This window comes from Arachis ipaensis, chromosome B9 (genome assembly GCF_059453495.1).
Source record: "Arachis ipaensis isolate K30076 ecotype BB chromosome B9, ASM5945349v1, whole genome shotgun sequence".
NCBI classification, from domain to species: Eukaryota; Viridiplantae; Streptophyta; class Magnoliopsida; order Fabales; family Fabaceae; genus Arachis; species Arachis ipaensis.
Genome location: NC_142444.1, coordinates 737,417 through 760,712, shown reverse-complemented (window position 1 = coordinate 760,712; position 23,296 = coordinate 737,417). Strand labels below are relative to the sequence as shown.

General features: G+C 31.7%; 4 protein-coding genes across 4 annotated transcripts; 3 read left to right on the top strand and 1 right to left on the bottom strand.

Moving 5' to 3' along the window:
- Positions 1-681: 681 nt before the first annotated feature.
- Positions 682-2,958, bottom strand: LOC107644999 (protein NUCLEAR FUSION DEFECTIVE 4). The gene has a single exon (XM_016348993.3). It carries the CDS (start codon positions 2,690-2,692, stop codon positions 917-919), a length of 1,776 nt encoding a protein of 591 aa, XP_016204479.1. The 5' UTR covers positions 2,693-2,958; the 3' UTR covers positions 682-916.
- Positions 2,959-10,774: 7,816 nt separating this feature from the next.
- Positions 10,775-13,585, top strand: LOC107645000 (UDP-glycosyltransferase 74F2). The gene is made up of 2 exons (XM_016348994.3): positions 10,775-11,539; positions 12,437-13,585. The coding sequence occupies exons 1-2, from the start codon at positions 10,790-10,792 to the stop codon at positions 13,169-13,171; spliced, it is 1,485 nt and encodes a 494-aa protein (XP_016204480.3). The 5' UTR covers positions 10,775-10,789; the 3' UTR covers positions 13,172-13,585.
- Positions 13,586-15,011: 1,426 nt separating this feature from the next.
- Positions 15,012-17,307, top strand: LOC107645002 (riboflavin biosynthesis protein PYRD, chloroplastic). Its single transcript, XM_016348995.3, has 3 exons — positions 15,012-15,467; positions 15,874-16,172; positions 16,506-17,307. Exons 1-3 carry the CDS (start codon positions 15,051-15,053, stop codon positions 17,119-17,121), a joined length of 1,332 nt encoding a protein of 443 aa, XP_016204481.1. The 5' UTR covers positions 15,012-15,050; the 3' UTR covers positions 17,122-17,307.
- A 1,337-nt stretch (positions 17,308-18,644) lies between these two features.
- Positions 18,645-22,866, top strand: LOC107645003 (uncharacterized). The gene is made up of 9 exons (XM_016348997.2): positions 18,645-19,006; positions 19,312-19,424; positions 19,512-19,561; positions 20,230-20,463; positions 20,621-20,773; positions 21,338-21,433; positions 21,538-21,558; positions 22,043-22,240; positions 22,566-22,866. Exons 1-8 carry the CDS (start codon positions 18,699-18,701, stop codon positions 22,208-22,210), a joined length of 1,143 nt encoding a protein of 380 aa, XP_016204483.1. The 5' UTR covers positions 18,645-18,698; the 3' UTR covers positions 22,211-22,240; positions 22,566-22,866.
- Positions 22,867-23,296: the final 430 nt, after the last annotated feature.

The following is a 23,296-nucleotide window of genomic DNA, read 5'->3' as shown; positions in this document are numbered from 1 at the left end:
TAAAAAAATACGTTTAATGGCTGAAATTTATTGAGTTGTTGATTGACATAACTTTACAAAAAAAAATGTGAAAGAAAAATTTAGTCGAGCAATATTATATGATTAACAAAATTTATTATTTTTTACCAACAAAAATATTTTTATACTAAATTTTAAATTTTAAATATTAATAGTGTAAATTTAAAGTATTAACTTAAAATATTAGCTAATATTAATAAACAGTGTTAGTCCTGATATTGTTCTTTTTAAAGTAGCGTTTGGTAGAGAGACAGAGACTGAAAGACTGAGACTGAGAGACAGAGACTAAGAGACAGAGACTGAAATAAATTTTAGTATTCTATTTGGTGCAAAGTGAGAGACAGAAATTGAAACAAGAATAAAACTCTAATTTAATTTGCACAAAGGGTAAAATTGGAATTAATTAATTGAAATGAGAGTATTTTAGGTATAAAATGTTATTAAGATTTTAGTTTCCGTCTCTAAAAATTTCAGTCCCTTGTGTCCCTACTTTTTGGAGGTTCTGAAATACTGAAATTTTAGAGACAGAAACAGAAATTTTAGTACCAGTCTCTCAACAAACATGATACTGTGTCTCAGTCTCCCATTCTCTTTCCCAATATCTCAAAACAAACGCTACCAACAAACATGCACTAAATACAAAAATCATATAGAAATTATATATGTTACAAACTAGTATGTAAAATTTACTTAGATGAAATCAAAGACTTGTAACATTACAGCTTACAAGAACTTCCAATCATTCCAATCATATAAAATAATGTGCTTAGATGAAATCAAAGACTTGTAACATTATAGAAACATGAACATATATATGCTAGAATAGCTTATAGCTATCAATCTGAAATTCATTTTCTTTAATATTCTTACCAAAGATCACAGATCCTGAGATCCATCCTCAATTTGCAGCAGGTTCTACAACAGTCTTGTATTGAGACATGGCCATTTCAGTTTCAGCAGTATTGATAGTAGATGAATCTTCTTCTCTAAACTTCTTGTACAAGTCACCTTTGTATAACTCCCTAGTCCTATACACCAAAATCAGTGACACAAGTGCTCCAAATAAACACACAGCAGTGATTACAATGAATGCTAACTTGTAACATTCAGCACCATTGCAATTCAACTCTTCATTTGGATTTCTCTTTAGTCCCATTGCTGCCATTTGCCTTAGACCTTCTTTGTCATAAAAGTGCCCAGCAACCCTCACACTAAGCAAATATGACCCAATTGGACTTGCTATTGACCCAACATTATACAATGTTGAGTAATATTTAAGTCCAAAAAGTTCAGAAATTATTGAGAAAAGTATTGGCCAATTTGCACCAAAGCAGAACCCAATAACAATAGATGCTACATAGAGACCATTTGGGACATTAAATGCAATTAAGAGGTGACCAACACAAGACAACAAAAGTATTGATGTTAACATGAAAGGCCTAGGGATCTTGAATCTTGTTATGACAAATTCTGAGACCACACCTTGCACAATTTTACCTAGGTAGATCCAAATTGCCATAAGGGAAACAAATGTTGTTATGCTATGTGGGGAATATCCTAATGATGTTCCAATTTGACTCAAGTTATTCACAACTGTGAGGTTGCCACCTATACCACATATAGTAGCAAAGAACAAAATCAGCATGTCAAGATTGAAAATTGCTTGAAGTATTGTATGATCTTCACCTCTGTTTGGTGCCTTGAACATGTCTTTCCAACAAGACCCTGATGATGATGGTTGTGCAGGCTTGGTCACTTCTTTAGGCTTCTCTGTAGTTATGATATTCAGAGGCTTTGGATTTGGAAGATCTTCACAATTCAATTGTTGTTGGTGTTTTTTGGCCTTCCAAATTCTGTGTTCTTCCTGAACAACAACACCAAGTGGAAGAAAAACAAGCAAGAGAAGCATCACAGTGGTGGTAGCATAATATTCACTCTGAGTGAAAGAGAAACATTTTTCAACTATGATTACAATCATGAGGAACACTGCAAGGACTAGTGACATGTAAAGGAAGTTATAGAAAGCCTTGGAATCATTCTTCTGTTGAATACCCTTATGGTGCCTAATGAATGGTAGAAAAAGAAAAGCTGTAGCAGTTGGTAGCCATGCCATGAGTAAAAGAAGAGATTTTGTGTCACTTCCATAGAAAGCATAGTACAATTGAGTGATAATTGCAGCACTCAAGCCAAGGTAGCCACTGAGAAGGCCTATAACAATACCTCTAACACCAGGGAAATTCTTAACACTTGTGACAAGTGCACCAGTGTTTGTTGAACAATGTGAATTTGCACCAATGAAAATGTACAAACACATGGTCCAAACTTGTGGCTTTGCAATCTTTTTGCTGACAGCAAGCCATACAATGAAGTAGCCAAAGAAATTGAGGACACCACCAATTGTTAAGACAACATAAGGAGGTGTGATTTCATTGATTAGGCCAGAGAGAATGCCTATGTTGGAGCCTAAGTCCTTGAAAAAGCTTAAGAGATTGAGAGTAGATTGGTCATATCCCAATGATGATTTGATTTCTCTGGAGTAGAGGCTGAACATGTAGCTTGCTCCTGAAACCGACATGATCATGAATGATGAGAAAACCATGAACCATCTTCCTGTGAACACTTGGACTGCAAAATCTTTGCTTCTTGCACCACCATTTTCACCTGACAACATCATCTTTCTTTTCTCTTCTCTGATCTTAGGTGCTTTTTTCTTTGTAATTGTGAAGGGTATAGTACTAATAACTAAAGCTGTGAAGGGTATAGTACTATATAGTGTGTGCTTTTAGGCTTTTAGTTTTTGTGGTGGGAACAAAGAGAGTGAGTGATAGTTTGCATCTGTATTTATGTGTAATTTTAATTTGTTTGAAGAAAAGGTGCAACATCTAAAGTATGCTGCTACCCCAGAATTTCCTTTCCCTTATTACTTCAATTATCATCTTAATTAATTAATGATTGATGATGTTGCTGATGTAGAAACCTTTTACCAATATTGTGTAGTAAGACAATCATGCACATTTTAAGTTGAATCTTGTCCACTCCATATCAAAGAAAAAGTCTACATATTGTGCACTACTTCTTCCGGAGACAATGTATGTTCTTAATATTTTAAGTACTTCTTAATTTTGATATTATCATATTATTATATACATGCTTTATAATATAATATTTTACCAGTCTGTCTTCGTTTTATTTTTTTATTTATTTTTTTTCCGTTCCAATCCCTTTAAGCGAGCTAAAAGGTGTTCTCTGTTACAAGGTTTTTTTTAATGAATAAAAACAAAGCTTAGCTTATTCCTAGGAAGATACTTTATAACATATAATATATACTACCTACCAAAAATTCTCAAAATATAAAATAACTGATAATATATAGTTATTTCTCCATGAAACATAGTGGTATAATTAAAAACAAATTTAATGCCATCAAATAATAACATAAAAAAACATAAACCAACCATATCTTATACTCTATTTTATATATTTTATTCTCTGTTCTATCTACCTCTACTAAATTTTTTTTGCAATGAAAACTTTTCGAATAGACATATATCTAAAAAGAAAAAACACTTCTATACAAAATGTAAGAATTTGAATCCTTAACTAAATGTTGAAATAAGATAACTCGTGAATTAATTAAGACCAACTGTATTAGGAAAATGCCATTTTTTAATTTTCATGCACTTTTTCTGGATAAAATTGTTCTAAGAAACAGTAGTGTAGTTGATAACAAACTGTATATGGTTGGGTGGCCCTGTTGAGGGGACCTCAAGTCTTAAGTGCGCCATTGAAAAAAATATGAGATTTGAGATATCATAGTCTCATAGATATATTTACATAGAATTATACTCATATATATCCACCACGGTATATGGTTCTCTTGCAGCCACGATGAGCGCATAAACTCATACCTTAAAAAACAATACATCATCATATTTATCTTATTATAATTTTCAACGAGGAGTGTTAGGGACCAGCAGATTTTGTGATTTGTAGCCATCAATTAGCCATCAATAATGTATTTACCTTATATATGAATAAAAATGCATATTCATGAGAACGACCAGAACCAAGCTTTAGTCCACGAACGATCAGTGTCATCAACATTCAACAACACGTTATTTGACAAAAAATAGAAAAATGTAAGGTTTTTTTTTTTTTTCTCAGCTAGCATAGTCAAGTAGTCAACATAGCGACTCTAGTTATATATATGTATCCATATATATTCGGTGGATTTTAAAATATTTTTATGTTTAGATTTACGTTTCAACCTAAATATATAGACATGATAAAAGATGGAATATTCCACGTATGTTCACGTGGAGATTTATTCTTATGTTCTTGTTTCTTTGTGTCATGCACACACTCCTAGGAATGTTGATGTTCTGTCTCCAGTGATGCGCACTGCTCATCATAGTTTTCAATCTTCAGCTAGCAATGTTTTTTTTTTTTTTCTTTTTTTTCCCAGTTCATTAGTGGGCGACTGTTTTTTTTTCATGGTCATGGGCAGATACATTGCCAGGCCAGGCCCATATATCCTCAGGACGGTAGCCCAATTATTGTTTGGCGGCTTCGGAAGAATATTTGTTGGTTGGGGCTCTAAGCCCCCTTGTAAACGAAAAAAAGGAAGAATATTTGTTGGTTTTCTTTGTATTGTCTTTTTTCTTGCTCTGTTTCTTTATTTTTTTTTAATGTTTAGACACAAAAAATTCTTAATAAATAAATATAATTAAAAAGAGCCTTAAAATATTGAATAATTAAGATAATTAAAATATAAATTTTGACTCTTTTAATTTATTATAAATATATTTAATAAATAAAAATTTAAAATTATTTTTTAATTAAAATTTTCTATTTTTAATATCTTTAACTCGAGCCTCACAAATGGCATAATCAAATCCTACGCATTTACTTTTTTATTCCATCTTACATGCTCTACTACCATCCAAGGGCCTAATAAATTAACCATAGCATGTTCCCCGCGGTATGCATGTTTAATTAAATAATAAAAAAAATTTATATATAAATATCGAAAATGTTTGGTAAAATAAATAAATAAAAACAGGAGAACTTATTTTATTTAACATTTTAATAATTTTAGCATTCATTGTCGGTTGTCACTCATCATTCTCTTTGCCAGCTCGTCTACTTTATGCCAGCACCGTTAATGTTTACTTCCCTCTACTTCTTCCGTTTGTGTTGTCCTAACCGCCTTGGCTTCGCCCGTGGCCCTTTCCCTCCAAATCCTCTCATTGCTGAGCTGGCCACGCCTCTCCCTGCAACTTCAATTGCCGGACGTTGGGCTTTTCTCCTCCAACTCCGCTTGTCGCAACACCACCGCCTCCCCCTCCAAATCCTCTCTCTGTGACGTCGCACAATCTTTTGACGTCTTTACCAGTCTCTTTTCCTTTTTCTTTTTCTTTGGAAGATTTTTTTCACTAGTTTCGTATGTTTTATTCTCTTAACTTTCAGATGTTTTTTTTTATTTTGAATAATTTTTTAAATAATTTTAGATATTTTTTTTAGTTTTAAGATGTTTTTTTTTAAATAATTTTAAATTTTTTAAAATAATTTTAGATATATTTTTTTTGTTAAATTTTAGATATTTTTTGTTGCTGTATTTTCGGATTTTTCTTTTTGTTAGATTTTTAGTTTTTTTTTTATAATAATTTTAGATGTTTATTTTTATTTGATTATATATATATTTAAATTTTGAATATACATCTTTTTATTTAGTTTTAGATATTTTTCGTGATAATTTAAATTCAGATTCCTCAAAAGAGAAAATAAAAAAAGACTCTCAATGGACGGTGGTAGGCAACGCAGACAATTCTGAGTGGTAGATAATGGTTGCGACGCAGATGACTTTTGAGTAAGGGAATGTGGGATATGGTTAGTGAGAAAAAGAAAAAGATTTTATGAATTTTTTTTACTGTAAATGAAAGTAAAAGTAAAATTATGATTTTTTTTTAATTTAAATATACAATAAATTAATTTTTAATATGTCAAATTAAAAACAGATACCATAAACAACTAAAAAATTAATTAGGTTCAATGAATCAATACAAAGAAATTGAAAAATACCTAAAAAATGTTACATAAGATGTCATTAATTGCACCTCCAATCAAATAAGGATTAATCTCTACATACAACCCTTTTTACTATATAAGTTATACAACTCCTGAAAATTTCTAATCCCTAAAACGCGTTTCTTACGGCATGTATGTTTCACGCGCCTCCTTAACAGATTTTTCAATCAATCAACGCAAATATATAATTTCTTTTTTCAAAAGGATTTCGTTTTCTTTTTTGAATTCCTTCTGCATTTTCTTGTCTTCTCTCTTCGATCTCTTTCGTGCGTTTCTTTCTCCCTTTTCTCCTTCGCCGTTTACATAAGTTTCTCTCTCTGTTCTCTTTCTTCATTTTTCTCGTTTTCCATTGTTTCTGAAATTAAGCTCTGAAATCGTTTTTGAAGATAATGGATTATTCAACTTTAGATTATCAGCTGAACCAGAGCGAAGTAGATTTTGAATTCGAATCCAATGAAGTTTCTGAGGTGTGGTTTAATTCCAGTTAATAATTGAATTTGAATGTGAATCCAGTTAGTAGTTTATAATTGTGTAGTTGAATAATGCGTGAACCTTGTATATGAAATTTGTTGTTTATTATTCCTTGTTTGAATTGAATCTAATGTACTAGTTCTGATGAATTTTCTGCATTTTATATTAGACGTTCGGGTGTAAATCAGGAATATTTAGATGTATTTTAGGAAAATTTGGGTGTATTTACAATTTATGGCTTTTCTGAAGGTGAATTATCTTATTCTTTTAGTTGAATTGTTTTAGTTTCTGTTTAATGAGGATTCATGAATATGATTTTTGTTATTTTTATAATGGTTTTATAGTTCTATTTGCATTCTATAGTTTATGCTTGTTTTAATATAGTGTATTTTTGGTGTATTTTTGCAGCCCCTCTATGGTATTGATGAGCAATTTGTTCTCTACATACAAGCGTTTTTCTCATACAATTTTTCTCCTCCTTTTATTGTTTTGAATCCAATCAAGTGGCTGAGGTATGGTTCAATTCAGAAGAAAAAAATATAGCATTAGAGGAAATATTTTTCTGTACAAAAATACTATTTGTACACTAAAATCAGCTACTAAAATCAGCCACCAATGTATTTGTGTATAAATACATGTGTGGTTTAATTTATTTTCAATGTATATTTGTATTTCAGTATGTATTTTATACTGGTGGCTGACTTTGGTAGCTAATTTTAGTGTACACGTAGCATAACTCATTTCTGTATTTGCACCAAATTTGGGTGTAAAACGAAGATATTTGGGTGTAACACGAAGATATTTTGGTGTATTTTAAGGAATTTTGGCTGTAGTTTTATTCTGATAAGTTCTGCATAATTTAGAACTCTTTCTTTTCCTCCTCCTCATCTTCTGCTGCTTCTTTTTTTTTCATCATCATCACCATCTTCTTCTTCTTTATTTCTTATTCATCTTTTTCTTTTTGTTTTACCTTCTCAAGTTTCTTCTTGTTTTACTCTCTTAACAAGAATAAAAACAAAAAATCAAACAAAGAAGAAGAAACACATAATGTTCCAAAATTACTTAGAAAAGAATGAACTTACATTCATTTAACTAAAAGAAAGAAAGAAATAAGGAAAAGAAGAAGAAAAAAATACAGCATTAGAGGAAACATTTTTCTGTACAAAAATGCTATTTGTACACTAAAATCAGCTACTGAAATCAATCATCAATGTATTTGTGTATAAATACATGTGTGGTTTAATTTATTTTCAATGTATATTTGTATTCCAATATGTATTTTATACTGATGGCTGACTTTGGTTGCTAATTTTAGTGTACACATAGCATAACTCATTTCTGTATTTGCAGCAAATTTTGGTGTAAAACGAAGATATTTGGGTGTAACACGAAAATATTTGGGTGTATTTTAAGGAATTTTGGGTGTATTTTTATTCTGATAAGTTCTGCATAATTCAAAATTCTTCTTCTTTCTTCTCCTCATATTCTGCTGGTTTTATTTATTTTTTCATCATTATCACCATCTTCTTCTTCTTTTTTTCTTATTCATCTTTTTTTTTTTGTTTTACCTTCTCAAATTTCTTCTTGTTCAAACAAAGAAGAAGAAGAAACACATAATATTGTAAAATTACTTGGAAGATAATGAACTTACATTTATTTAACTAAAAGAAAGAAAGAAATAAGGAAAAGAAGAAGAAGAAAAAATGCAGCATTAGATGAAATATTTTTTTGTACAGAAATGCTATTTGTACACTAAAATCAGTCACTAAAATCAACCGCCAATGTATTTGTGTATAAATATATGTGTGCTTTAATTTATTTTCAATGTATTATTTGTATTCCAGTATGTATTTTATCCTGGTTGCTGACTTTGGTAGTTGATTTTAGTGTACATGTAACATAATTCATTTCTGTATTTGCAGCAAATTTGGGTATAAAACAAAGATATTTGGGTGTAACACGAAGATATTTGGGTGTAATATGAAGATATTCGGGTGTATTTTTATTCTGATAAGTTCTGCATAATTCAGAACTCTTCATCTTCCTCCTTCTCATCTTCTGCTGTTCTTCTTCATCTTCTTATTTCATATTCTCATAATTATTTTTTGGAGGAAAAAATCAAATAAAGAAAAAAAATACATAATGTTGCAAAATCAAAAGAAGAAGGAGGAAAAATACAATGATGAAGATGAAACATGCAAAGAAAAAGGAGGAAAAACACAAAGAAAAAGGAGAAGAAGAAGAAGGAAGAAGAGGAGGAGGATGAAAAACGCGAAGAAAAAATGACAGTTATGATTTTCATCGAGAAAGAAGAAGAAGAGTCGTTTTTAATGGTAAGGGAACACTTTGGAAACGTGATGCGCGTGTTAACATGCTTTTGTGGGTGAGTGTAGCTTCTATTGGGTTTGGTCCTACTTATAAGACTTGTAAACCAAAAAGACTTGTATGTGTAGCATGATTGATCAAATAATTGATAAAATAATAATTGTCAAGTATAATTGATTATAATTAATTTATTTTAATCAATTAAATCAAATAAATTAAAAATATCATCAAGATAAAACTACATCATATCAAATCATACCTAATTATATATAAAATTTTCGATGATTAAATCACATCTAATACATCATGGTTCAAATCAAATAATTGATATAGTCACCAAAAAAAAAATCAAATAATTGATATAATAATAGATTAGCTATAATTAATTGTAATTGATTTGGTTTAATAATCAAAAAAACAAAATAAAATAAAAAATATTCTCAAGAAGTAACTAAGTCAACTTTATCATTAAATACTTAAAATTCAATCCAATTTAGAATTTAATGTGATGTATGAATTAATCAAATTAATAATTGAATAATTTATTTGATATAATCAATTTGATTTAATGATGAGAAAGAAGTAAAGAATAAATCAAAAAGAAAAAGTATAAGTAGAGAATGAAAATATTAAACAATATGAATAATGGATACGTTGGATGTTCAATTCAATAGGTATATGTTCATTATTTTTAATTGGATGATTATTTCTTTTTATTCGATTTATTCTTGCACAGTTAACAATAGCTGGATGTTGCAGATGGTTATCCTAATGTTAAGGTTTAAAAGATAATTTAGGAGTGGAGTATTTTTTTTATTTTATTGGGTCAATTCTAGAGCTAATTGTTCACATTATTTACAAAAGTTATTGTCTACCTAGCAAAACCGAATCAAAAAACACTTTAATGAGTATGCTATGTCAATTCTATTATTAAATACGAAATCTGATAATTGATTTGGATTGGTCGAGTAGTCAACTCACTCGTTCACTTAAGTAATTGTTAGAAATTCGAATTCCGCTTTGTTTATGCAGCAAAACCCATTGAAATACGACACAATACGAAATAGGCAAACACGCAAATTTAAAATTCTTATAAGTTATAACATACGGAGACACGACAAGAAAGTTTTCATTACTAATATAAAAAAAATTAAAGTTTTCAATGCATTTGTTTTACATTCATTAAATAAAAATATTTAACATTTTTTACTAGTAGTAGTAAGCCTATCATGTGTCCTAAAGACACATGTTAGCTAAATCCATAAAATATAAAATATTTTTTAGATAAATTAGAATAATATTTTAATACTTTATTGATATTAAAATATAAATTATTTTTTTATTTTTTAATTATATAAAATGTTTAAAATATTTTTTTAATTTATTTTAAGAATACATATTAAAAATAAGGTTAGACACGCGGACACATGATGGTAATTAGATGTGTCTAAACATGTTTAACAAAAAATGTTTTAATTTTTATTAAGATACATTTTGACACATAACACACGCACGTCAGACGAGTGTCAATGAATATTATATCCAACATCCGAATACAATAATTCAGACTAGTGTGTGTACTTCATAGATTAATAAAATGCAGAATCCCTAAAAAAATCAAAACAAGATAACTACGAGGTCTTGAGACATAAAAAAGCGAAAAAAAAAAACAAATAATATTGCCTAAATTAAAGAATAAAGACAAAACATATTCATCATATATATAAATATTCAATAAAAAAATTATTTGTATTAATTGAAAATTTAAGAATTATTTTAAGTCTCTATTTCATTATTTGTAAAATCTATAAGTCTCAGTCTTTTAGTCTCTGTCTCTCTACCAAACGCTACCTAAGTAAGACCAAACCGTGCCATATATGGATGTGTCATGGTTGACCTAACCAAATATACATTAGGAACACTAGCAACTAATCGTTCAATCATCCAAAAAAGTTTGAAGAAGATGGGAGAAGAATCCAAACATGTAGCTCACTGTTTAGTGTTGGCTTACCCAGCACAAGGCCACATCAACCCCATGATTGAGTTCTCAAAGCGTTTGATTCAAAGAGGATTGAAGATAACACTTGTAAGCACGGTTTCCTTTTGGAACACCACAACCCCCCACACTTTGAAGAGCCTCTCATCATCTGATCCTCAAAACATTCAAGTTGAGAGCATCTCTGATGGCTATGACAATGGAGGCCTAGCAGCAGCAGAGTCCCTAGAGATCTACAAAGAAACCTTCTGGAAGGTTGGTCCAAGAACTCTCTCAAATCTCATTCAAAAGCTTGCAAGTAACAACAACCCTGTGGATTGTGTTATTTGCGACGGTTTCTTGTATTGGGCACTTGATGTGGCAAAAGATGAGTTTGGGATACTTGGTGCTTTGTTTTTTACTCAACCTTGTGCTGTTAACAACATATACTTCCATGTTTATAAGAAGTGGTTGGAGTTGCCACTTTCAGAGTCTGAGTATTTGATTCCAGGTTTGCCTAAGCTTGCAGCTTCTGAGTTGCCATCTTTCTTGTATGACTATGGATCCTATCCAGGCTACTTTGACATCATTAGAAATCAATTTTGCAACATTCATAAGGCAGATTGGGTGCTTGCCAACACTTTCTATGAATTGGAGTCTCAGGTAATTAACCAATCCGAAAATGATACGTGCACATATTATGAAATTAATCATCATATATTTATGTATTTTATAAGAGTGACTGATTTGTTGGGCTAATATGGTCGTAAGTTCATAACTAATTGCTAATGTTGTACTTAAATAATAATGTTTTATTTTGGCCATAAGGGAATGCGAAAATTACATGGTAAAAATTACACGGTAAATAATGATAGGAAATTAACTTTTAGTTAGTTAATATTAATTAATTTTTTATTATAAAATTATTTTTAATTTTTATTTTTTTGAAGATTTTAGTTAGGGATGGCAACGGGGCAGGGCAGGAACGGGGTGGGGGCGGCGCGGGAGATGCCTCCTTACTTTCCATTCCCGCTCTCAGATTTGCTTTCCATTCCCGTTCTCAGATTTGCTCTCCATTCCCGTCTCTGTTCTCCGGAGGAATATTGCTCTCTATTCTCATTCTCCACACGGCTCCCATTTTTTGTGGGGACTCCATTTCTCATCTGATAGTTCTAATTAATTATTAATTTTCATATGTATATATATGTGTGTGAAATGACTAAAAAACATATATAAGGAATAAACTATTAAGGACAATTCAATAAATTCATGAATTTTGGGATTAGCGGGAACGGGGCGGGGATCTCCATTCGGGTCCAAGCGCCTGGCTCGAGAGAATTTTGTCCCCAGTCCCCATTTCCGCGAGAAAAATTTCCCACATTCGGATCCCCGTTCGGAGCAATCCTGGCATGGATCCCGTGTCTTGGGAGTTTTCCTATCCCTAACTTTAGTATTTGAATTACGATTTAAAATTTAGAATAAAAGTAATTTTTAAAAGTTGATTGAAATTGATTTTTATTTTTCTATTTGATGGAAATCTGGTATATGATTTCTGTTTAGGTTGTTAATTGGTTGAAGGAGATTTGGCCACTGAAGACAATAGGGCCATGTGTGCCATCGATGTACTTGGACAAAAGACTTTTACATGACAATGATTATGGTGTTAGCATCTATGACCAAAACATAGATTCTTGCATCAAATGGCTCAATGACAAGACCAAAGGTTCAGTTGTTTATGTCTCTTTTGGAAGCATGGCTGGTCTCACTGAGAAACAAACAGAGGAACTAGCATTTGGTTTGAAGGAAAGTGATTGTTATTTCTTGTGGGTTGTTAGAGATTGTGATCATGCTAAGATTCCAAAGTGGTTTTTGGAAACTAATGATTCAGAGAAAGGTTTAGTAGTTACATGGTGTCCTCAACTACTAGTGTTAACACATGATGCTGTTGGATGTTTTCTTACACATTGTGGTTGGAACTCAACATTGGAGGCCATATGTTTTGGAGTTCCTACAATTGCAATGCCACTTTGGACTGACCAAATCACAAATGCAAAGCATATTAAGGATGTTTGGAAAATGGGAGTAAGAGTTGATGCTGATGAGAAAGGTTTGGTTAGGAGGGAAAGTATTGGAAATTGCATAAAGGAGATTTTGGAGAGTGAGAAAGGGAATGAGATAAAAAACAATGCCTTGAAGTGGAGGAATTTGGCTAAGGACTCTGTTGATGAGGGAGGAAGTTCTGATCAAAATATCACCGAGTTTGTGGCAAAATTGGCTCAATTATGCTCTACATGAATTAATTGATGCTTTGCTTGCTCAGATTTGTTGGTGTTACATGCATTCTAATAAGTTTGAAATTAATAAGGTTGTAATGGCTGGTGAGCGTTTACATGTTATGGTGATATGCTCTGACTAGTGTTGCCATTATTATTTTTCTTTTTTTCATCTTGTATGTCGTATTGTTATAAGGAAAAGTCTAGGGAGCAACAATTTTTGTATTTTCTGGCAAGCATTTAATTATTAAAGAAAAAGTCTAGGGGGCCAGCAGTTTTGTTGAATTTTGGCCAGCATGTAGCCAGCGAGAAAGGTGAGTCATTGGATGAAATCTCACACCAATCTCACACCATTAGATCATCATTGATGGCTATTTGATGGCTACCAATCACAAAAGTTGCTGGCCCCCTAGCATTACTCATTATTAAAACAAAAGTGAGTGATTTTCCACTATTAGATGTAATCTCACACCATTAAAAATACTATTGATGACCAATTGATGGTTACAAAACACCAAAATTGCTGGCCTCCTAGCATTCCTCTTGTTATAAAGTACGTAGTTGTGCGTGCTTCAGTAAAGCGTTATTGTTTAAAAAATGTATTAAGTATCTAGGCCATCAAAATAGGCTCTGTTTAATCTAAAATTAAATCTGTTTAAAACTTAGATTAAACGAGTTCAGTCTAATTAACTGAAAAAATGATGGATTAAACAGACTAATTCGTAGACTAAATGAACGGCCCATTTTATATTTTTTTGGATTTAGATTCTCTAAAATTTGAATTTTATTTTAGAGAGTAAAGTGTGATCTCTTACCATTTATTTTATAGGTGGAACCAAGAATAAATATAAGAGAGAAACCATTCAAAGGTAGAAAATTACACTTTACCCTCTAAAGTACAAATTTAAAATTTAGAGGATCCAAATTTTATTTTTTTTTATATTATTTTTTAAAAAAGTTACACTTTTTTGTTATTATTTCTTTCTATCAGACTTATCAACTAAAAGTATTTTTATTTGTTTAAAATTTTTAATTTAAAAGTGATATTTTTTATCAAAAATATTTTTTAAAAAATAAAATAAAATAATAAATAGATCAATCTATTTAATTTATCAGACTGATGATAAACAGTCCAAACTAAAAAATTATAATTCATAAATAAAATAAACCTAAATAGACTAATCTATTTAACCCATAAATTTGTAGGAATTAAGATTAAATGGATCGGATTGGCATTTGACAACCTATAAATATGTAATTATATGATTATAAACTCTTCAAATTTTATTATGAAAATAATTTTAACATGCAATAAATACAAATAATATATTTGTTGAGGTAATAGGATATAGGTATTATGAAAATTTTATTGGTGAAGAGTAAAATTGGGTAAAGAATGAATATTTTACTAAATTTAGAAAAAAAAATATACATTACACATGATAGATTTTTTTTTTTGGATTTTTTATTAAAAAAGTAATTTTTTGTATATATTATTTTGGAAATAGATCTTTTTATTTTTTTAATAATTGAGAGAGTAAAGTATAATCTTTTATCATTAATTTTATAAGTGAAATAAAAAATAAATATAAAAGAGAACAATAAAAAATTAGAAATCACACTTTACATTATCAATTTTTTTTAACAATCGAGAAGATCCTGAAGTCCTCCGCATCCTGCCGTGGTCCCGTGGATCCATTTTCACTGACCGTCCCATCTGTATTATGTTCATAATAATAATAATTTAAGGGTTGTATTTAGTTCCGCCGATTTTTCTTTCTTTGATAAAAAACTCGCTTTGTTGTTTTATTTTATTAATTATTAATAATATTATTTATTTATTTATTTATTTATTTTTACCTTTAATCCTACATTTTCTGCATCTTTCTCTTATCACAATAATGCAAGCACAACTCTTTTCACTCCCACACTGCACTCTACGTGTCCCCAGATTCCTAAACAATGCATCTCCCCCAAATTTTGCAACTTTTCAACAACCCCATCACTCCTCCAAGCTCAGTTTCAATGTGGGTCTCAATCATTTGTTTCAAAAATCAATTTTTTTGAGTCAAAGCGTACCTGGTTTGATGAGTAGCTATGATGGTTATGTGGGTGTAGTAGCACAGTGTGGTATCTCTAATGGAGAAAGTGATGTTGGCGATTGTGATGATGGGTTTTACATAAGAAGGTGTGTTCAGCTTGCAAGAAAAGCTATTGGCTTCACAAGCCCCAATCCAATGGTGGGGTGTGTTATTGTGAAGGATGGGAAAATTGTTGGTCAAGGGTTCCACCCTAAAGCAGGTCAACCGCATGCTGAGGTATGGAACTTTTCAAAATTTTTCCTTTTATTTGTTTGAATGTAATATTACTATATTATTATGTGGATTTCTTTGTGCATCTTTTTACAATGTATTTTATGTTGGATTCTCTATAGGTTTTATTGCATTGGTATTTCAGTCTAACGTGTATAAGAATTAAGAAGCCTAATTTGAATTCAGATGATTTCCTTGTGAACATAAGAAAGAGAATTTGTAGTTATGATTAGAAAGAGAATTTGTAAATTTGTAAATTTGTAAATTTGTAGTTATGATTAGACCATAGTTTTCATTAGTTATGATTAGAAAGAGAATTTGTAAATTTGTAAATTTGTAACTCTTCATCAAGGTTTAGAAAGAGAATGCCTTTGATGATGATTATGCTGAGAAAGTAGATGGGAATTTTCAGGTGTTTGCCTTGAGAGATGCTGGAGATTTGGCAGAGAATGCCACGGCCTATGTGAGCTTAGAACCCTGTAATCATTTCGGAAAGACTCCACCTTGCACTGAAGCTTTAATCAAAGCCAAAGTGAAAAAAGTGGTGGTTGGGATGGTGGATCCAAATCCCCTTGTGGAATCCAAAGGGTTGGCTAGATTGAGAGATGCAGGTATTGAAGTTGTTGTTGGTGTAGAGGAAGAGTTATGCAAGAGCCTTAACGAGGCCTTTGTTCATCGCATGTTGACCGGAAAACCTCTCCTTACATTGAGGTAATTTAAATCCTCTTCTTGCTTATAATTAATGGTTTTGGTTCTACTTTTCTAGAGTTGAATCTAGCTAAGATTAATTCTGCAAAGCAGATTATGATATAAAAGTGATTTATATTGGTAGTTTCTCTAAAAGCCATTCCAAACAAAAAATGATTATGACCTTTAAGCTGATAGGAGAAGGTAACATTAATGGTTATATCTACTGTCCAAACATGTTTCCAAACACACTCATTCAGGCACGTTTGTTCTGTTGGTGCACGTTGAAGTTTTGGTTTTTAGCATATAATGAATTAATGATGTGCATTTCATAGCATTGCCTTTTCTGCTTTGCAGATATTCTCTTTCTGTCAATGGGAATTTTTTGGACTTACTTGGGGATGAAGTTACAGAATGTGGTGGATACTATTCACGTTTATTACAAGAATATGATGCAGTGATACTTTCCTCTTCCTTATTCAGTGGGAACATATCAATACCTTCATCTCAAGAACCTGGAGCAAATCAGCCGATCCGGATTGTAATACATAAGGATTCTAGTTCTTCAAACGAAATTCCGCTTGCTGTCAATGAAGTTACTGATAAAGTGATAGTTTTTACAGATAACGGAACAGCAACCGCTCCAGAACTGGCGAAAAAAGGAATCGAAACCGTCATTTTGGATCAGATAAATCTAGATGTGATTCTGGACTATTGTAATCAACAAGGGATGTGCAGTGTTCTGTTAGATTTGAGGGGGAATTCCAGTGAGTTTGAAGAGCTTGTTAAGGAGGGAATTCAGAAGAAAAATATTTGTAAATTTGTGACAGAAATTTTGCCTATTTGGAATAGAGGTAGTGAGATAGATCCTCTAATACCGGTAAAAAGGTTAGATCAAGGAATCCAAGTGGAAAATTTAAAGTCCAAGTGTTCAGATCAAAATGTTATAATTGAAGGACATTTTAAATTTTAAGTAATTGGGAATTCAGAATCAACTATTTTGATCAAGGTTTGGATGCCTATGAATTTTTCCCTATTCATTTGCTATGTATGATTTGATGTGAATAATTCAGGTATGTTAGAGTGTTCAATGTTTTTTCATGAACAATGATGATAGTGGAGATACATGGGAATAATACCACTACCAATTATCCTTTCATCTTTGTTATTCAATTTTGTCAATGCATGTACACAATTCTGTGCAATGAAATAGGTTTCCTTGGCATTTCATAGGGTTGCTTTGAGATATTTTTCACAAAGTCGGATCTCTAATTTAGCACTGTCAATTGAAACCAAATCCCTAGGGCTAATCCTAAATTCTTCAACTTAATTTCAGTCCACAGTTTAGTTTAATTTGTAGAACTTTAATTATATTTTATTGATAGAATCTTCATTATATGTAAGATGTTTTAACTTTTAATTTGTAGAAATCTATTGATATATCAAGTGAGATAGATATGTTAATATGCGTATATCTATCAATCTTATGTCACGCTAATAATGCAAGACAAAAAGTCAAAAACATAAATTTTGCAATTATATCGGTAAATATTATATTTGTTTTATTTATTTAAAACATCCAACCTGTTATCTATAGCATAGTTGTCAAAACCGAATCGGTGATCAAACCAATCAAGCTACTAGTTTACTAGTTTATTAATTTAACTGATAAATTACTGGTTGAATCGATAAAATCGGTCTCACGTAAATATAAAATATAAAATAGTTAAAAATTTAAAATTAAAATTTGAAATATATATTTTCACTAACATTTTATGAAGAATCAAGTCTCAACTTCTAAAACTAACTAATATAGAAAAACCATAAAATTTATCAGTAATACTACAATAGTATCTTAATTTGACACAATAAAAAAATAATTAATTCACAAAGTCTATCATCTAACTATAATATCAGTAGATTTTAACACTAATATCAAAACAAATAACTTTAATCACAATACTAGCAATAAAATAGATCAAGTAAATTAATAAATTTTTAGTGAAATTTATATTTATATTAATAATGGTATATAATTAAAATATAATTAATTTGAAAAATAAAAAATTAAATTAAATTAGATATTTATCTATACTATATAATTAATATTTGTCAAATCAAATATAATATGTAGAAGCGCAATGGTTGAGTGGTAAGTGGAGGTTGTTTTTGCTCTAAGTTTCTTAGTTCGAAACCTAGTGGAGACATTTTAAAATTTTTTTCAAACAAACCGGTTTGATTAGACTGATTTGCACATATTCTTATCGGTTTTGACCGGTTTAATCCAATTTATATTAGTTTTTTTCTTAAACGGTTCAAAAAATAAACCGAACCGGCCGGTCTGGTTCGGTTTATACAACTATGATCTAGTTATGAAAAGATAGAAATCTTTATGTTTTATTTTATATCTATATTTATAAAGTAAAATTCCACGTGGTGCGATATGGTGCAGGAGTGAGATTGCGTTGCGATGTACCACGAGTCTACGACCATGGTGATTGTTGCGAGTGTGGCATTTTGGGATTTTCCACACAAGAAAGAAAGAAAGGAATGGCGCTAACAACTTCTCTTCAGAACTACCTCTCTTCTTCACTCATCTCCGCCAGTGGCAATGCCGCAACAACGGCCAATAAGCCACCGAGAAGTAGCATGATTACCAGCGTGAGAATGCGGCACTGGGCGGTTCACGCGGCAGCGCCTGACACAACAACCGCAAGCGTGGAAGGGTTCGAAGAAGGAGTGCTGGTTCGACCGAACTGGAGTGGGGAGACTCCTCTGTCTCGTTTGGTTGCAGCTCTCATCTCTTTCAAGCCCTTATACTCTCTCCTCAAGCTTGGTGCCAGGCAGGTTTTCATAAGGTCAATTCCTGTTCCTTCGCGCTTAATTTTCATACAGTAATTTTAGCAGTAGTAGTAGTAGTAGTAGTATCTATTATATATGCTCAAGATACATGCAAGTATTTCCCTAATTCGAAATGCTTGAGTTATCTGATCAAGGGGGAAATGAATGAATATGCTATATACATATGATTTTCGGATAGCTTTTTATATAAGCAAAAGTTCAACACCTCAGATTACAGATTCCACCAATTTTTAAATGAGCATGTCCAAATATAAACATTCTATCTTTTAAAATTTGTTTGGTTATTGTGAATAATGAACAGTACAGCTGAGAAGAAGAACATACCTTGGAGGGAAATGACAAAAGAGATTTTAGAGTCTGAAGTGTATAAGGAGCTGGAAAGCATTCAAAACAATTCTTTAGTATACCCAGATTGTAATTTCCTGTCTTTTTTTCCTATGCATTTTTGTCTCCACTCTTGCTTGTGCAAGTTTAATGATAGAGTGGCAATCCACTTCACAGATTATTTGAACCCGTTCCATGCTTATGACGAGGGAAATCTTACATGGCTGGTAAGTGGTAATTCTTTCACAACTTTAGCAAATTGCAATGGATTGTTTGGTCAATGATCTGTAGTCCTTATAGATACATATGATGTGTCCCTAACTGGTAGGTGCAAACTGTGCACAGCTTATGGCTGTTATATACACCTGTATTTTGATGTCATGCACATTAGTTCTACTTTGTGATAGTCAAAGATGCTATACTGTTTTGTGCCATTGGAATGCGAACAAGACGGCAACACCAGAAAGTTTTGTTAATATGTACAGTTGTATCTCGAATCTCGTTTCAAAATCTCTACTGAGCCTTCAGTCCCGGCATACATCTAGTTAGTAGGGACAAATGTTTGCTGCATTTTTATTGTTTCTTATTTTTATTTCAACAGTGACTTTTGCAAAGGTAGTATGATTTAGCTGAAGTGTGTCATCACTCTGTGTGTCTATCATATTTGCAGATAATTAACTTTACTTGCTTATGTACATAAGCTGATAAGCGATCTTGAATTGTTTGACAAAAGTATATTGTCCTATGTATTATGTAGCTTTTTCTTGTTTGTTTCTTTGATAGTTGTATACATCGGGTCTTGTGATGGAAATCTGTTGGTGATTTCTGCTGTCTGCAAAACTGCAATCTCAAAGAAATAAGTTTCAAATCTGTGTTATATTATTGTTTATGATAGGCAGCAGCAGAAGCGGAGCCTGCTACAATGTCAATGGCAATGAGGGCAATTCCAGATGCTTCTTCAGTAGATGAAGCAAATGAGATAATGCGTGGAAATTGGATTCGTGCAATTGAACAACACCATATAACTTATTCAGGAACATCCACAGTCCGTGACGTACTAGATATTGGATGCTCTGTTGGTGTGAGCACAGGATATCTTGCAGACAAGTTCCCCATGGCCAAAGTTACCGTAAGTGAGATTTTGCTGGATGAAAATAAATTTTCCTACACTATGAAGTTGCATTTATTGAAAGTTTACATAACAAAATCATTCTTGAGTCTTGACCATCTTGAATTTACCAAGAATGAAAGAAGCCTTTCACTTAAAGATTTGTTGGTTGTTCCAGGGGCTAGATCTGTCACCTTATTTTCTAGCCGTGGCTCAATACAAGGCTAAGAGAGGACTGCCTAGAAAATATCCTATAAGATGGATACATGCAAATGGCGAAGATACTGGCTTGCCTGCTAAATCATTTGACATTGTGTCTATTTCATATGTGGTATGCCTTTTAAACTCCTATTAAGTCCTTTGCTATAGTTTCTGAATTGCGATATTTTTATGTATGCATGTTTCAGTTATTCTATTCAACAAATGAGTATAAAAATTCCTCTGTACTTTTGCAATGAGAATTGCTTCATGATATGATAAGGTTACTGCAATGGACACTTAGAACATGTGCATTTTCAAGGTTATAATTGGATACTGATCTGGCGAACTTTCGGCATCATCAAATCTATTCAACTTTCTGTTGTCATATCCGTATATACCAGTGTAATCTCAAAATATTAGTTACTTCTCAAGTAGTGGAATCTTTGAAACTTTTGTAGATTAATAGCGATGTTTCCAAACATGCATGACAATGGAAACTATTGACTAAAGGTGATATTTGTTGCAACTTGCATGTCACAAGTTCTAGCCAACAAGGAGATGGTTCATGACATCTTTTGAATGATGTTCCCCTTGATAACTGATAAAGTGATACACGCATATATGGATTGATGAAACATAGTTTTGGAGAAGTTATGTAGTAGATTTTAATTCAGGAATCCATGATATTATGCAGTTTCATGAATGTCCCACAAGAGCTATAGTGAACATAGTAAACGAAGCATTCCGTCTCCTTAGGCCTGGAGGCACTCTAGCCCTGACGGATAATTCGGTATATATTGTCTTCACTTCTTTTAGTATTTAGTTTTTATTTTATTTTAACTTGTATTTTCCTGTAGAAAGAATTTCTCATATTAATACTTCTGTCTTCTGCAGCCAAAGTCAAAGATCCTTCAGGTATTGTCCCGCCTCTCCGCGCAATCATATTTGATTATCCATGAGATAAGACATTTCATGCGGATTTTATCTCTTATTGTGTCAAACTCATAAGCATTAACAAGTGAAAGGAAATTTGACAATGATCCACTAATCTCTAACAATCCCAATGCTGAGAAATTCAAGTCCAAACTTTTGTGACTTTTGAAATCTTAGCGAGTTTCCAACATCCAACTATTGCTAATTAACATTTCATAAGGGACGATCCATTACATCAAATTGTCATATTACCTTTATTTCTATATTCTAATGACCAAACATTAAAAATCTTTTCTGTGAGACATTAAATTATTACATACCAGAAGCATAATTGTCATATTGCTCAGGATTATGAAGCAGTTACAGAAACTCTTGTAATGTTTCTCATTTCAGAGGAAACAGAATGAAGTGAGATCTAGAATCGCATAGAACGGCTTTCCGTGTTGAAATCTTTTATATCTTGCAGGAATTGTCTCCAGTCCTATTTACGTTGATGAAGAGCACAGAACCCTTTCTTGATGAGTATTACTTGACAGATGTAGAAGAAACAATGAGGAAAGCCGGTTTTGTGAACATAAAATCTTTGCTTACAGACCCAAGGCACATGACAACAACCGCAACCGTTCCTCAATGAAACATACTCTTTGAATTTGGCTTCAAACAAGTTAGCCCTTGACTTATTATGCATATATCATTCTGTTCTTCTGATGAACACAAACATTTCTTGATGCCTAGATAGTTAATGGAGAACTCTTTGAAACGGTCGATGTATGTCACCTGTCAAGTTGAATAGCATGTAAAAATTATGTATCTATATTTCACTATAATTTTATGCTCATTCAGCACGATAAAATGCTAATTCAGCTAGGGGATGGATCTATGTCATTTCAAGCACCACATAATATTGTAGTTATCTTTGTAACAAAGCAACTATCACTAAAATTTAACCAATATATTATGCTTGGTAATATGTGGTTATTATCTTGTAGAGTGCGCGATGTGACTTGAAAATCAATAGTGCCGAGCAGAAAATCAAAGTCAGAGTAATATGATGGAATTGGATGTTGGCAACCATGGTGGCTTATTGCCTTTGTGGTGATAAATAGGAACAAGCAGTTCAAATTGCTTACTGAAATGTTAGACTGATGTTGTGCTATTATTGGAGATTGTTTGAGGTATATATATTGGAAGGTTCATGTTGGGTCTAAGAATAAATCTATTGTTCCTATGTAGTTGACAAAATTTGCAAATTACTTTTTATATTGGGACGAAAATGATGTTTTTCATGGATGGTAAGAGTGTTAATATCAAATGTGGCACGGTATAATTTAAAGGGTAGAAATAGGATCTTTCGATTTTTGAAGGAAAATAAGTTAGACCCTCTAATTTTTGGGGACTCAGATAATCTGATTTGTGAACTTCGAAATAAAAAAAATCACAACAAACAAAATGGATTTTTTCTATTTAGTATAAATATTTTTAAAAAATTCCCTTACAAAATAATCGGACCAACCAATTACACATTTCCATACCCAAAAAAAAAAAACATATAAAACCAATATAATTTAATTACACACAAGTGTCTTGGTCCATAATAAAAAATTTTAGCCGAGAGAATTAGCTGAACAAGATATGACCCATGTATATGCACAGCATCATTACTACATTTAATGTTTGGGTAAAAATTGCAAAAATAAAAAAACAAGGCTCACAAAAAAGA